The following is a 16,250-nucleotide window of genomic DNA, read 5'->3' as shown; positions in this document are numbered from 1 at the left end:
TACCTTTTCTTGGGGCCAGTGTCATAGCTCTAATCCCAGTATAATCTGTTGGGTTTGGCTGGAGATGCGTAAGATGACCGTGATAATAAAAGGCCCGGTGTGGGGGGCAGGGGTGAAATTGCCCCCCATGCCACTAAAATAGAGAGATTTGCGGGCTGTTGTCTCACAGCCCAATGCTAAATGTATTATGTAATTATATTCTTTTATTACAATTGTGTTCCAGTTCTTGCAGTAATAGTCTAAACTTTTCCCTACAAAATTAAGAAAGGGAGTTTGCCGGTTTGGTCTCAAGTCACATTATTTGCATTTGCCCCGGGCTGTGATAGAGTCTGCAGGTATCACCCATGCTTTGCTAGTTCGTTAATTCTCTTCTATTCACCTTGCTCACAAAACCAAGCATTCTGACATTTATTGCCCTGTTTGCATTAAGGATTCCATGCTCTACCTCCACCCCCCCCCCCTTTATTAATTTGGCCCTGTCACCAGCCTGTCACTAGGAGTCCCATGAACCTTGATCTTTCCTTATCATTAAATAAACACACCATCCTCAGAGCGTTGGCTGGATTCAGATACATAGGATTCGCATAGCAAGGAACTAACACCTAGACCTCTCCATCTGCAGGCACCTTACTGAATCACCCCAAAATGTGTACTGGGAAATGCTCACGTTTTGTGGGGCTCTCCTTGCTCCCCATGGCGTTTCTGTGCATCACCGCAAACCTTTTACTAATCTTTCCTGATGGTCAAACAAAATATACAGACCACATCACCATGCAAGTCTGGCTCATGGCTGGCATTGTTGGCGGGGGGCTATTTGTAAGTATTTTCTTCTACAGTTATAGTCAGTTTAAGGCCTAGACGGGCTTGTTTGAGTATTGGGATACCCATTACGTGGCTGGCCAGATGCATGTGTTTTTTTAATAATTTTTCTAAAATTTCGTACGACTGGGAGTTATAACCATTGCTCCTCTTCTTTCACAAGTTGGTTAACCTGGGGTATCAAAACCAGTCTTCAAAGTTTAGTTTCTAATTAGTATTTTGTATCACTGAGCAATGGGTGACACATCATTCCCGTGTGTGAGTGGAATTTCCGAGATTGGGATTGGCCACAACTGGTCTAGATACTTTTAGAATGACAGATAAATTATGTCAACAAGATATCTGGCTTATCTTGGCACAACTGCCAATCGTTTCTAAAAAAAAAAAAAAAAATGACCATTTGCCCATACAAATAAAATGATTATGCCATAATAAAAAATATCATACAAATTGATGATACAACTGCCAAAATTGGTCAACTTATCTGGGCAGGTATATAAACAACGGCACGATTTAAACAGCCAAACATAATCCATTCTGGCTTTATTTTGTTCTTGAAACACATGTAAAAAATATCAAAATCAAAAATGTATTTAAAAAAAACTAAAATGGGAGGCAATTGCTATTTTTCTTATACAGAAACAGAACTCCAGTTACAGGATGCAGGCGAATTGTCGTGCAGTACAAAGAATTTATAAGAATAAAATGTCCAAATCTTTAAATTCCTTGTATAGTGAGTAAACTCTGTGTCGTGATTTAAACGGAATTTATTTGTAATATATCGTTTTAATAAAATCTCCCTTTACAAACTGTACATGTGCAGAGACCGAGATCCGACTAATGGGACAGTGATTAATATTACACTAAATGCCTTCAATGGATTTATACATACATACAAGGATAGTCAATAAATTGGGAATGGTAGGGGGATTAACAATTTAAGGTCTGGCTAATTTCCCAGCTCTGCTAATTTGGACAAAAAGTTACAATTTTGGTCAATCCCTGATAATTCCCAGTTTAGTGAATAACTGTTGTTTTATAACCGGTAGTTTATTCATTGGTCGGTATAAATATTATTCAACTTGTACACTTAACCGGGAATTAAGGAAATTACAAAATTTAGGTCAGTATTGTGAGCTGGGAAAAATATCACAATTTTCGTCTAAAATGAACAATTTCTTTGTCAATTCTCCACAATTTCCGATTTAGTAAATAATGCCAAGTTTAATAAGAAGCTTTTATCAAATAATGGGATTTGCCTAAACCATGGACTTAACAGGATTGAAGGGGGTTACCATACTATACTATATTACCTCTAAGTACTATGGAAATACACAGCTCCGAGCAACTCAAATAGGCAAAGAGGGGGCATTTCAATTTTAGGGGTGTGAGGGGAGGGCGTGGCCAGGGGTTGGGCTGTTCTGAGAAATTTTTTGGTGACTTACTAATAATAATTTATACAACTAAAAATGTAATTTAGAACAATAACAATGTATCTTATTTACACAGACTGATTTCTATACACATTTATTGTAGTGTAAAGTCACATTACTGGGAGTATTATTGCTGTGGAGCTCTGTTATACACTCAGACACATTACTCGGAGTATTATTGCTGTGGAGCTCTGTTATACACTCAGGCACATTACTGGGAGTATTATTGCTGAGGACCTCTGTTATACACTCAGGCACATTACTGGGAGTATTATTGCTGTGGAGCTCTGTTATACACTCAGACACATTACTCGGAGTATTATTGCTGTGGAGCTCTGTTATACACTCAGGCACATTACTGGGAGTATTATTGCTGAGGACCTCTGTTATACACTCAGGCACATTACTGGGAGTAGTATTGCTGTGAAGCTCTGTTATACACTCAGACACATTACTGAGAGTATTATTGCCGTGGAGCTCTGTTATACACTCAGACACATTACTGGGAGTATTATTGCTGGGGAGCTCTGTTATACACTCAGACACATTACTGGAAGTATTATTGCTGTGAAGCTCTGTTATACACTCAGACACATTACTCGGAGTATTATTGCTATGGAGCTCTGTTATACACTCAGACACATTACTGGGAGTATTATTGCTGTGGAGCTCTGTTATACACGCAGGCACATTACTGGGAGTAGTATTGCTGTGAAGCTCTGTTATACACTCAGACACATTACTGAGAGTATTATTGCCGTGGAGCTCTGTTATACACTCAGACACATTACTGGGAGTATTATTGCTGTGGAGCTCTGTTATACACTCAGACACATTACTGGGAGTATTATTGCTGTGGAGCTCTGTTATACAGTGAGACACATTACTGGAAGTATTATTGCTGTGGAGCTCTGTTATACACTCAGACACATTACTGGGAGTATTATTGCTGTGGAGCTCTGTTATACATTCATACACATTACTGGGAGTATTATTGCTGTGAAGCTCTGTTATACACTCAGACACATTACTCGGAGTATTATTGCTATGGAGCTCTGTTATACACTCAGACACATTACTGGGAGTATTATTGCTGTGGAGCTCTGTTATACACTCAGGCATATTACTGGGAGTAGTATTGCTGTGAAGCTCTGTTATACACTCACACACATTACTGAGAGTATTATTGCCGTGGAACTCTGTTATACACTCAGACACATTACTGGGAGTATTATTGCTGTGGAGCTCTGTTATACACTCAGACACATTACTGGGAGTATTATTGCTGTGGAGCTCTGTTATACACTCAGACACATTACTGGGAGTATTATTGCTGTGGAGCTCTGTTATACACTTAGACACATTACTGGGAGTATTATTGCTGGTTGACTGTTATACACTCAGACACATTACTGAGAGTATTATTGCTGGGGAGCTCTGTTATACACTCAGACACATTACTGAGAGTATTATTGCTGGGGAGCTCTGTTATACACTCAGACACATTACTGGGAGTAGTATTGCTGTGGAGCCCTGTTATACACTCAGACACATTACTGGGAGTAGTATTGCTGTGAAGCTCTGTTAAACACTCAGACACATTACTGAGAGTATTATTGCTGGGGAGCCCTGTTATACGCTCAGACACATTGCTGGGAGTAGTATTGCCGTGGAACTCTGTTATACACTTAGACACACCAACAATATAGAGCTCCTAGAAAAGGGGGAAATTAGGAGAGAAAGAGGGACAGAGCGATTTGGGCTCAAAATAGGGACTGTTCTCCTAAAGAGGGGCGCTTGGGTGGAATGGAAGTGTGAAATTGAGATAGGGGTGCGTAGGTTAGTAGGGAAGCATGTCCGTGAGGCCTTACGTATGCATGCTCTTATGAATGCATGCACGGCAGACCACTCAATCAACTCACTCAGGGTTGCACAGAGAGCAGAGCGTGTGTAGTAATGCACTAACACAGAGTGTCCTGGTGAATTCCTATCCACAGATATATAGCAACAGGGAACAAGCTGGATTTGGGACTGTCCCTTCTAGGCCGGGACTGTTGAGGGGCATTTACTTATAACAAATTATCTAACTTAGCCTTATAGTGCTTCTCAGCCTTCCATTCCACTTAGCTTGATAAATTAAATGCCATTAAGTTGGGCAACTTAAATAAAGTAGTGGTCCAGGCACTTGAGGTGATAGCCAAGAAAACAGTTTTATTGGAGCAAAAACAGCAATGTTTCGACCTGACCGATCTTTGTCAAGGTCATGCGCATCACCTTGACTGACTGGACCACTACTTTATTTCATATATCTAACGTGGGGTTTGGCCGTCCTCGGATCCGGTGCACCTTGGCAGCCTGGTGAGTACGGTTTCCTTTATCTAACTGTTAGGTTGGGCAACATCCATAGAGTTCAGGATCAACTCTATAAAAGCTACGGTGGTTTATTCACTAATTGCCAAAATGTAACAATCCAGGTGATTCAGAGTCAGACAAGGTTATTTACTAAACGAAAAATTGTCAGGAATTCAAATTGAATTTCAAATTTAACTCCGAAAAATGCTGAATGGAAACACAGTTGACTTGGAGGAATTTACCAGTTTCGCAACTTTGTCCTTAAACTTGAAACCCACTTTGAATTCCTGCCAATTGCTACTTATCGGGCTATTTCCTAAAGTTAGAAGTCAAAGTAAATGTCACTTTGAAGGCCAGAGTCGCTGAATGGAAAGCATAGCTGGCACGTTAAATCCAGTTCAGCTATTTTCACCTCAAATTCTCACACACCTGAATAACTCTGTTAGTGAATAACAATGCGAGTTTGGAATTTTCAGTTACAATGGTTGAAAATACAGCTGACCTGAACAATATCGACAAGATTTGTGATTTTATCTGACTCAGGGGATCATTCAGACTTTGCTGAATAAAATGTTATTTAACATTTTCAGACTCAAGAGAGACACTGAGAGGAGTATTCACCAAAGTCTGAATTGTCAAGAATTGTCAACTGAAATTAATATTTTATTCCCAGAGCTACAAACTGGACTATATTCGCCACGTCAGCTTTGTTATCATTTGGAATTATTTGGTCTAAAATTTCGAATTCACTAAAATCCTAAACATTCACAATTTAGTGACTAATATAATATTATATTATTATTGCGGCCTTTGTGTCTGTCTGTGTATAAAGAGTAAATATATGGCTGAGTTCTGAAAGTATTACCATATAAGCTATTGCTCCATTTGAAGAAATTTGCTGCAGAATTGCTTCTCGAATGTGACTCCCAATGTACCTGAGCACAGCGCAGATAGTATCAGGTGGTAGGTAAATAGCTGTATGGTAACGTGATCCGAAAAACGTCCCGTTTTTGTGAATTTAATTACATGTCATTTAGATCAGTCGTTTGAGCCTTTTTTTTCTGCCAGGAATCAACTTATTATTATTATATATAGACTTATGTCACAAATAATGCTAATTTTATTATTATCACCTTAATGGGACGCTCCAAGCTTCATGGCTTAGTGTAGTGTTTACGGTGCTGGTTACATGTTTATGGACGCTTATCGTATTTTTTTTTTTGTCTAACGTTTTAGGGCAGTTTGAAATAATTATGCACATCAAGACCAACCCTTCTGGTGCAGCTAAGATAATGCAGAAGTTTTACCTACTCATTACATGTACAAATTCGCACAGACATGACTGACAGTGCTGATGGTGCCTTAGCCCAGCATCCTCAGTCAATCATTGCCATCCAAATTTGTACAGATATTGAGGAATTGAAATCAGGGCTGACTTTATCATTTTGTGACCTATGAGATTGCACAAGGAATACAATAGGAGGGGGTGCACCACATAGTTTGTGTGTTAGTGTGTGTGACAGTGCCCTGCTGTGTGTATGCAGTGCACCGGTATCTGTCAGTGCTACACGCCATGGAACTGGGAACTGAGCACTATGTGTTTCTATTAAATTTAAACAAAGATGTTCTATTTATCAAACCGCAAAAATATATTACCTGGATATGCCGGGCAATATTCTTAGTCTATATCTCTCGCTTTTTATCAGTGTCAGTGTGGCTATGTGATATTTTTTCAGCGCCTTTGACAGTGTTTGTGAGAGCGCATGACAGTGTTTGTGAGAGCGCATGACAGTGTCTGTGAGAGCGCATGACAGTGCCTTTAACTGTCCTAAGCTCACAAGACATGCTGCACTTAATCCTCTCATGGCCCCTTTGAGAGTGTTTCCAAGAGTTCCTGAATGTAAATGCTTGTAAGAGTGTCTGTTTGTATATTTGAGAATGTGTTTGTAAGAGTGTCTGTGTGTGTATTTGAGAACGTATGTGTTTGTAAGAGTGTCTGTGTGTGTATTTGAGAATTTATGTGTTTGTAAGAGTGTCTGTGTGTGTATTTGAGAATTTATGTGTTTGTAAGAGTGTCTGTGTGTGTATTTGAGAATGTATGTGTTTGTAAGAGTGTCTGTGTGTGTATTTGAGAATTTATGTGTTTGTAAGAGTGTCTGTGTGTGTATTTGAGAATGTATGTGTTTGTAAGAGTGTCTGTGTGTGTATTTGAGAATGTATGTGTTTGTAAGAGTGTCTGTGCGTGTATTTGAGAACGTATGTGTTTGTAAGAGTGTCTGTGTGTGTATTTGAGAATTTATGTGTTTGTAAGAGTGTCTGTGTGTGTATTTGAGAATTTATGTGTTTGTAAGAGTGTCTGTGTGTGTATTTGAGAATGTATGTGTTTGTAAGAGTGTCTGTGTGTGTATTTGAGAATGTATGTGTTTGTAAGAGTGTCTGTGCATGTATTTGAGTATTTATGTGTTTATAAGAGTGTCTGAGTGTATATTTGAGTGTTTTTGTGATTGTAAGAGTGTCTGTGACACTGTGCCCTTGCGCCTATAAAAGCATTTTGATTTTAAAATGACCTACAGTGGACGTAAGTTATACTGTTCGGTCTGTATTGTTCAAGCTGAGTTTTTTTTTTTTTTTTCTCTCACGAACTGTATCTCAGTTGGCTTCTGCGAAAGCCCAACAGTTAATGTATACTTGCTTTGTCTGTTGAGTAAAAATAAAGAATATAAAATATAAAAGAATATAAAAAAAAAATTACCTTCAGGGAAAATCACAATTTTCTAATGTATTCCAAACGCCATTTATGACTTAAAAATCTCACTCACAACATTCTGTGACACTCTTAGAATAAGTGCGTTTGTGAGAGTGTGGCTGTTACGGTGGAACATTTTTCATAATCTTGGCAACAGCAGAAGAGTCGAGCGTTGGAAAATAAAGACTACCTGCATGGGCTCCTGTACCATAACTACCATGACAATCTGTAACGGTTATGGATGTTAGAGTGTGCATTTACTTTAATATAAAGTATCTCCTTACCTGTCACTACCTGGAATAAGTCTAATCATCCTAAAAACAACAATACGAAAAGGGCACAATGCAAGACTAGTTATTTATTACCAACTTTAAATCAATTTGTCATTTAACATTTCTAAGGGTTCAGAGAATAATATTGATTTATTAATCCACATTAGATTACAGTTGTTAATTATTTCTCACGGAAGATGTTACAGTTTTGATAACCATGATTGTTCCTCGCTGCTAAGGCCTTCTTATACGCTGGATCCCAGTGGTGGATTCAGCATGGCTCGCGCTTACTTTAAAGAGACCAGACTAATTCTCGCTGTGCTCTGCCCACGTTCTGCCCGCTTCCTTCTTACACCCAACACACATTGGGTTAACCTTTCCCGTCCTCTTTATTTGCTGCTCGCAATATGCTTGACCTAAGTCGCACTGTAAGTACAGTATTCAGGTTTATCTTCTTAATAACCCTGTTCGTGACAAGTAAATCTCATTACATCATGACATACACACGGCAGCGTAACTACAGGCAGGCCACACCAAAGCCCTCACAGTGCAGGAGGCCCATTTGGTGGCCATTGTAGTGGCCAACTCGGGTGCCATAGCTGTTCACAGCACAACCGCCCCTACAATATCAGTAGCCTGGGAGGAAGTGAAAGCCTGTCACTACCTCCCACCTACAGAGGGAGCTGCAGAGGAGGCGGCACAGGAAGTGGGCAAGCAAGAAGATACCAAACTCCAAATACACACTCCCACCAGCCTCAGCCATGAGCAGGACCCCAGGCAAGCCACCCTCCTGCACACAAAAGATATGTTAGTGGGAGGGTGGCTAAAAACATAATAATTAGGACATTTATGTGCATTTGTCTGTGTTTTGTCAAGGTGTGTATATGTGTCAGTGTGTGTATCTGTGTGTCAGTGTGTGTATCTATAGCTATGTTTATATGTGTGTCATGGATTGTGTATCTGTGTCATTAAGGTGCGTGTATGTTTCATTTATGTGTATATGCATTTGTCTGTGTTTTGTCAAGGTGTGTATATGTGTCAGTATGTGTATCTGAGTGTATATATATAAAGGTAAGTGTGTGTATCTGTGTGTCAGTGTGTGTATGTATAGCTATGTTTATCTGTGTGTCATGGATTGTGTATCTGTGTCATTAGGGTGCGTGTATGTTTCATTGTGTGTATCTAGTTGTGTGTCTGTGTTTATATGTGTGTATCTGTGTGTATGTATATCTGTGTAAGTATGTATGTATGTTGAATTAAAAAGCTAATACTACATGCAAGCACGCCCCAGCAAGCAAACACAGCTAGACAAGTTCAATATTCAGTGTAAAGAGGGATTCTAAACAGATGGGGATCTGAGAGGCTGTGATTAGTTCAAGGCTTTATTTACACATAACAGTCTGTTAGGTGCACTGTGTAGGTTAGGTTACAGTTATACTGGGTGGGTTTATATTATTAAAGGGACACTCCAGACTCCCACACACGTTAGGTGCACTGTGTAGGTTAGTTTACAGTTAGTTATACTGGGTTGGTGGGTTTATATTATTAAAGGGACACTCCAGGCTCCCACACACGTTAGGTGCACTGTGTAGGTTAGGTTACAGTTAGTTATACTAGGTGGGTTTATATTATTAAAGGGACACTCCAGACTCCCACATATGTTATATGCTCTGTGTAGGTTAGGTTACAGTTAGTTATACTGGGTGGGTTTATATTATTAAAAGGACACTCCAGGCTCCCACAAACGTTAGGCGCACTGTGAAGGTTAGGTTACAGTTAGTTATACTGGGTGGGTTTATATTATTAAAGGGACACTCCAGGCTCCCACACACGTTAGGTGCACTGTGTAGGTTAGGTTACAGTTAGTTATACTGGGTGGGTTTATATTATTAAAGGGACACTCCAGGCTCACACACACTTTATGTGCACTGTGTAGGTTAGGTTACAGTTAGCTATTCTGGGTGGGTTTATATTATTAAAGGGACACTCCAGGCTCCCACACACGTTAGATGCACTGTGTAGGTTAGGTTACAGTTAGTTATACTGAGTGGGTTTATATTAATAAAGGGACACTCCAGACTCCCACATATGTTATATTCTCTGTGTAGGTTAGGTTACAGTTAGTTATACTGGGTGGGTTTATATTATTAAAAGGACACTCCAGGCTCCCACAAACGTTAGGCGCACTGTGAAGGTTAGGTTACAGTTAGTTATACTGGGTGGGTTTATATTATTAAAGGGACACTCCAGGCTCCCACACACGTTAGGTGCACTGTGTAGGTTAGGTTACAGTTAGTTATACTGGGTGGGTTTATATTATTAAAGGGACACTCCAGGCTCACACACACTTTATGTGCACTGTGTAGGTTAGGTTACAGTTAGCTATTCTGGGTGGGTTTATATTATTAAAGGGACACTCCAGGCTCCCACACACGTTAGATGCACTGTGTAGGTTAGGTTACAGTTAGTTATACTGGGTGGGTTTATATTATTAAAGGGACACTCCAGGCTCCCACACACGTTAGGTGCACTGTGTAGGTTAGGTTACCTTTAGTTATACTTTTATTTTATACTGGGTGGGTTTATATTATTAAAGGGACACTCTAGACTCCCACACAAGTTAGATGCACTGTGTAGGTTAGGTTAGTTATACTGGGTGGGTTTATATTAATAATATTCAGGGCACCTAACATGAGTGGGAGCCTGGAGTGTTCTGTGTAAGTAAAGCCTTGAACTATCCACAGACTCTCAGACCATCTGTCTTAAATCCCTCTTTACAGTGAATATCGAACCTGTCTAGCTGAGTCTGGAACGCTGCACTTGCAATGTCCTTTTCCAGAATAGATTATCATATGACGGTCTCAAGATAAGGATCTCTGCCTCATTCCTGAGAATCTCCTGTTACCTCTTGCTTGGGTGATCTCTGCAGGAAAATAGCAGCTAAGAACCTTTGAGCAATCCCTTTTATTACCTCCTGTCACTGATTCCTCCTGACATCGCAGCGATAACGTGGTCCTATTTGAAGTGACATGAACCTGCTATACTGCTTGCACACCTTATCTCACTAAGTATAAAACTAATCTGACCTGGTTATGTTCGGTTTCCCTGTTGCCTGCAGGTTCTGTGTCCAGCGTGTGCGGCTGTGCGTGCTGGTGGGAAAGGCTGCTGTGGAGAAGGATGCTGTGGGAACCGCTGTAGAGTAAGTTTAAACCCCATTCAAATATTACGCCTTATCCATTACAATTAACAGCAATTAAAGAACCAGAGATGTCATTACAGCCCATAAAGCTGATATCTCTGGCCTTATTCTATCACAGATGCTCCGCTCCATCTTCTCCTCGCTGTTTGGCGCCCTTGGAGGCTTCTACTGCATCGTAGTGTCTGGCACGGCGCTGAATGATGGACCCCTGTGCAACAACCAGGAAGCAGGACAGGTGGCAAAGTGGGGATACCATCTCAAAGGGTTAAAGTAAGGAACCGAATGCATTATTTACTTAACTGAGGCATGAGCAGTGTTTAGAAGATTCACAAGAGGGACAGACACAAAGTTCCTTCTGTCATCCTTCAACGTATCTCCCAACTAGGAGGTATGTTTGCAGGGCGGTGGTGCTGGGCGAGCCTACATGACAAGAGACATGTGTGACTTACAGTTGCTCTGGTTCTCCCCACTCAGGGCTGCCAATGTACTGAACTCTACTGAAGCTCTGTCACGTGTGCTCAGTGCCCACAATGTTTAACGAGGCGTTCTTGCTGCACTTTCTTTGGAGTTGGTGTCTGGTGTCTCCAGATCTGGGATAGTAAAGGGTTAGGAGCACAAAATGGTGTCTATCATGTCATGTTGGGAAACGGGGCGGGGGGGGGGGGGGGGGGTTGATTTATCGCATCCTGCTTTCCCATAATATACAATTTCTCTCTCCTGTCTCTGACAGCACAAGTTATCTTTCAAATCAGACATCTTGGAATGACTGCAAAGAACCCAAAAATATAGCCCTGTGGAACATCACCCTGTTCTCTATCCTTCTTGGTTTGGGGTGCTTGGAATTCCTCTTGTGTGCCATCCAAATCGTCAATGCCCTGTTTGGTGTGATCTGTGGCGATTGCAGGAAGAAAGGAAAGGTAAGTTGTATCAAATCACTAATTTAACTTCTATCGGCCTATCACTTACTTGTAACTTTATTTTCTTCAGGTTTTATATATTAATTTAGCTTTGCATGGCTTTCTCTCATTCCTGTTCAATCAGTTTGTAAGCTTCATCAGGAATCGTGAAGAATACATCAGACTATTGCAAATGTTCCATTCTGGATCAATAACTAAGTTGGGCGATTTTCCCAATGTGACCTTTTTTCTTTGCACATTTGCATTTTTCTGGCTAAATCTCCTTAATTCCACGTGAAATATCCCCTCCGTGTTATATATATTTAACACTCTGAGTGCACAATAAGCACCAAAACTTGATGAGAGAATATGAAGTGAATAACAGATTAGACTATTAATATCTATTTACTTTATGTTCATTTATACATTAGTGCAATCAATATTTTTGTATTTTGATGTCTATTTCTCTGAATTATTGTTTGAATGTAATAAATATGCATCAATATACTAATTATTGGCTTTTGTGTAACGGCAACAAATTCCACTTAACAGTGTTTTAAATGGGGAAATATAACAACATATTATACAAACTCAACAAATAAGTGCACAATATGGAGGACACAAATAGTGGCAATGCTCAAAACACCTTAAGTGGTATCCCCTAAACCACTTCTACAAAATACAAGCAATATACATACATAAGGCGGAGCTTCTAAAATAGGTTTTCTGTATAAATCTGTAAATATAAAAAATACAGAACAATAGTGCAATCTGATATGTAAACATAAGGAGTATCACTCACAAGTCGAGAGCCATAAATCTCATATGACTCAAATGGTAAATGCCTGACACTTATAGGATGTCCAATTCCTTCTTCTGGTTAACTTCCCTGGAGTTCACACTGCTTAACCCTCAGGATAGTTGGTATTTCCCAAGATCCATGGTCCCAGAGGTATATACACAGGATACCCAAGGTGGATTCTCAGAAATGGTGCTTTTTTTTTTAAATAATTGATTAAAATTCACAAAATAAAAACTGTACAAGCAAATAAAAGTACCAGATAGAGTGTCTCTGGATGACTTAGTAGTCCGGTATGTGTTCCAAAACACGTTTCACCCTTTCAAATTGTCTTCCTCAGTTGGCTGTATTCGATTCCTTTGTCCCTCTTCTCTTTAAATGTCCCGCTTGTCATTTTCTTCCGGTTTCCTGTTTCCAGTTAGCTGGAACGCAACGTGCATTCCAGTGTCTTACGTCATTGCGCTACTACTTCCGGTCCGTCTTTGCCTGATATTAAATATTATTATTAGTCAAAAAAACAACCTTAGCTTAATGATGCAGTTCTTGAGTATAGATCACTGCAAGTTTTACTGTCATTTAGGAGTTAAATCCCTTTTGCTTCTATTTATACAGCCCTAGTCACACCTCCACCGGCGGTGACTGACACAGCCTGCATTAAAAAAAAAAAAAGGGTTTAATTTTCAATCAGATGTAATTTACTTTAAAAAAAAATTTGATCTTCTGCTCTGTAAATTAAACTTTTTTTTATTACCAGAGCAGTAGTTCCGAAATGCTTAATTAAACAGAATTTGCAATGAGAGAAGTGTAAACATTAGAAATTATATGCAGGAAGGTGTGATTAGGGATGCATAAGTGAATTAACTCCTAAATGGCAGAGAATTGAGCAGTGAGATTGCAGGGGAATGATCTATACACCAAAACTACTTCATTATGCTAAAGTTTTTGTTGGTGACTATAGTGTCCCTTTAAGCGCATGTGGTATGATAATAAAGATTACAATTTAAAGGGACACTCCAGACTAAGCACTTTAGTTTGCTGAAAAGCTTTATAACTGAAGAGTGTGTCCTATGTTTTTTTTCATTTTGCAAGAAGTGCAGACTTCTATAGAAATTGCAACTTTTATAAACTAAGCTGGTTACATTCTTTTGTCTGGCCACATTGGCTGGCGGCTGGATGCAGAAGAAGCCATGTTGTGAAGGTAAGTATATTATTGACTATATCAGTAACTATGGAGACTGAATCCAATTATTAGAAAAATGTCAAAGTGTTACTTTAGACAGCGAGTCGTACTGAGCTGTACAATGACTAGTAATATGTAGGCCAAAAGTAGCAGAGTGGGATTATTTATCCAGTTAATATAATTCTACATCACTGTTAGTGTTTATCTACATTTTTTTCATTTGTCAAGTAATCGCAGCTCGCTGTTTAGTGAATAACCCTTCTGTAACAATAGACGATGATTGTTCTGTTTGGAATAGCCTTGGTTTCATAATGAGGTAACCTTTCTCTCTTTTCCCGCTTTACAGAATGAAGCTTAATTATCATAACACTCCTGCGACTAACAACTGTCTGATCCGCATATGACGTTCTCTGCACTGATACGGACTTTTGGAAAATGTGTCTTTTTATTTTATTATTCTTATTGTGATGTTGTTGTAAAGATAATACCTACTGTCATACTGCTGGAGAGTTTTCCAGGAATTACTTTCATGATCTACTGGTGAGATCTCCTGGAGCCACTGTTATAATACTCTAGAGAGATGTCCTGGAACCACTGTTATAATATTCTGGAGAGATGTTGTGGAACCACTGTCAAAATATTTTGGACAGATCTCCTAGAAACACTGTCATAGCATTCTGGAGAGATCTCCTGGAAGCATTATTATGATCTTCTGGAGAGGTCTCCTGGACCCAGTGTCTGGAGAGATCTCCTGGATCAACTGTCATGATCTTTAAGATATATCTACTGAACCCAGTGTCATGATCTCTTGGATAGATCTCCTGGTCCTACTGTCATGATCTCCTAAAACCTCTGTCATACTATTCTGGAGAGATCCCCTGAAACCATTATTAGCACTCCTTGTAGATATATACTGGTGCCCTACTATGGCGTTGCTGCCATTATTTAATGAGGAGACACTCAGCATCTTCCTACTACAGGAATCCTTGCTAGGGCAGAAGCAGACAACATTCAGCATTATAGCTTTAACAGCATTATGGGAGATGTAGTCCACAACATCTGGAGTGTCATAGGTTACCTATCCTTGCTATAGGCTATCAATTCCATCCTAGAGTAGAATAAATAAAAGATGTTTAAGGGGACAATGATGTCCTCACAAGGGCATCTGAGAGGCTTGGTGACATATAATATAGCTCCCAAACTTTCTCATGTACTGGAATCATTAATAGCAGGTCACTATGGCTACACACAAGGAATCCTTAGTATTTGGTGTCTCCAGCAGCCTCTCATGCTTGCATAGTCCTCACTTGTGGAAGGAGCCCCAGAGACTATATATATATTACCATATAGGCATATTACTATACATATACTAAAATTGATATCACAAGTCCAGACGTTTTAACCCCTTAAGGACACATGACATGTGTGACATGTCATGATTCCCTTTTATTCCAGAAGTTTGGTCCTTAAGGGGTTAAAAAAAAACATGTCTTATGTTAAAATGCAGGACGTATCTCAGAAGATGATTGCCCATTTAAATTGTCAGCCAATCCAGGTGGGAAAGTGATGTACGGGCTGTGTGACCCATTCATAACATTTAACAATGCAAGAAGGTCATACTGACCTGTATTAAATCTAATATCTGTCACACCCTGTGTTCTAACTAAATACTAAAATTAAAGATCGGAGTTTATTCCAACACTTTATTAGGGCCCAAACGCTTTTCATGGCAAAGCTGTTTTTATTAGTAGACTATTAATTTTCCGTAAAAAAAGCAAACATAAAAAAAACCATTATTTGTGCCACTTGTTTTTTTGCATTAGACAGAGACATCTGGGATACGTGAAATATAGCACTCCTTAATGTATTACTAAACACAATATTGTATCAAGCACAAACACGGCACATTATGTCTCTCTCTGTCTCTGCCAAGCCTTTCTGAACTACACATTCGGAATCTTGCAAACCTACTCTTCCTCGTCTGTATAACTCGAATCCTCAGACCCAACCAGAGAACTTCATATTGATGAACATCTCTCTAGGACTGTGTAATCTTAGACGTAACTTCCAGCTATTGTAAAACTACATCAAAGCATCTTGGGAGGTGTAGTTTTACACCAGGGACATTCATGTTGACCCTGCCCTATGCTGATATTCATTATGAAATCACACACATTTGTAATTATTTACGATTGTATTTTTTTATGCCATTAATAAATATTGATTATTTCTATGCACAGTAGAATACTTTGGACTTCTGTCCATATTATTGCTAGCAGTAAACTGATTTCATTAAAAGATCTGTAGTATTGTGTCTTTGTTATTTGAGTTGTGGCTTAGTTCTTTTGTATTTGATATATATAAGTGATGAAAGTGATAAATTAGGGATTATTCTAGCCCTAGTGACTGAATAATCTAAATTTTATTAACGACAGGAGGCGAATATTTGCTTTATCTTTCTTTACTGAAACCTCCCAGCAGCAAAGAAATAGTTAACAGTAGTATAAAAATTCAACCAATCAGAGTGTATATCAGTATTATATGGCATTATGGA

At 39.2% G+C, this 16,250-nt stretch overlaps 1 protein-coding gene across 1 annotated transcript; it reads left to right on the top strand.

The window, feature by feature from the left end:
- Window positions 1–578: 578 nt before the first annotated feature.
- TM4SF5 (transmembrane 4 L six family member 5) lies at window positions 579–14,868 on the top strand. Its single transcript, XM_063446047.1, has 5 exons — window positions 579–816; window positions 10,741–10,821; window positions 10,940–11,091; window positions 11,552–11,738; window positions 14,043–14,868. Exons 1-5 carry the CDS (start codon window positions 646–648, stop codon window positions 14,052–14,054), a joined length of 603 nt encoding a protein of 200 aa, XP_063302117.1. The 5' UTR covers window positions 579–645; the 3' UTR covers window positions 14,055–14,868.
- Window positions 14,869–16,250: the final 1,382 nt, after the last annotated feature.

The sequence above is a fragment of the Pelobates fuscus genome, chromosome 3 (assembly GCF_036172605.1).
Source record: "Pelobates fuscus isolate aPelFus1 chromosome 3, aPelFus1.pri, whole genome shotgun sequence".
Classification (NCBI taxonomy): domain Eukaryota; kingdom Metazoa; phylum Chordata; class Amphibia; order Anura; family Pelobatidae; genus Pelobates; species Pelobates fuscus.
The sequence above is the reverse complement of the archived record's forward strand: the minus strand, read 5'-3'. Positions and strand labels throughout refer to the sequence as shown.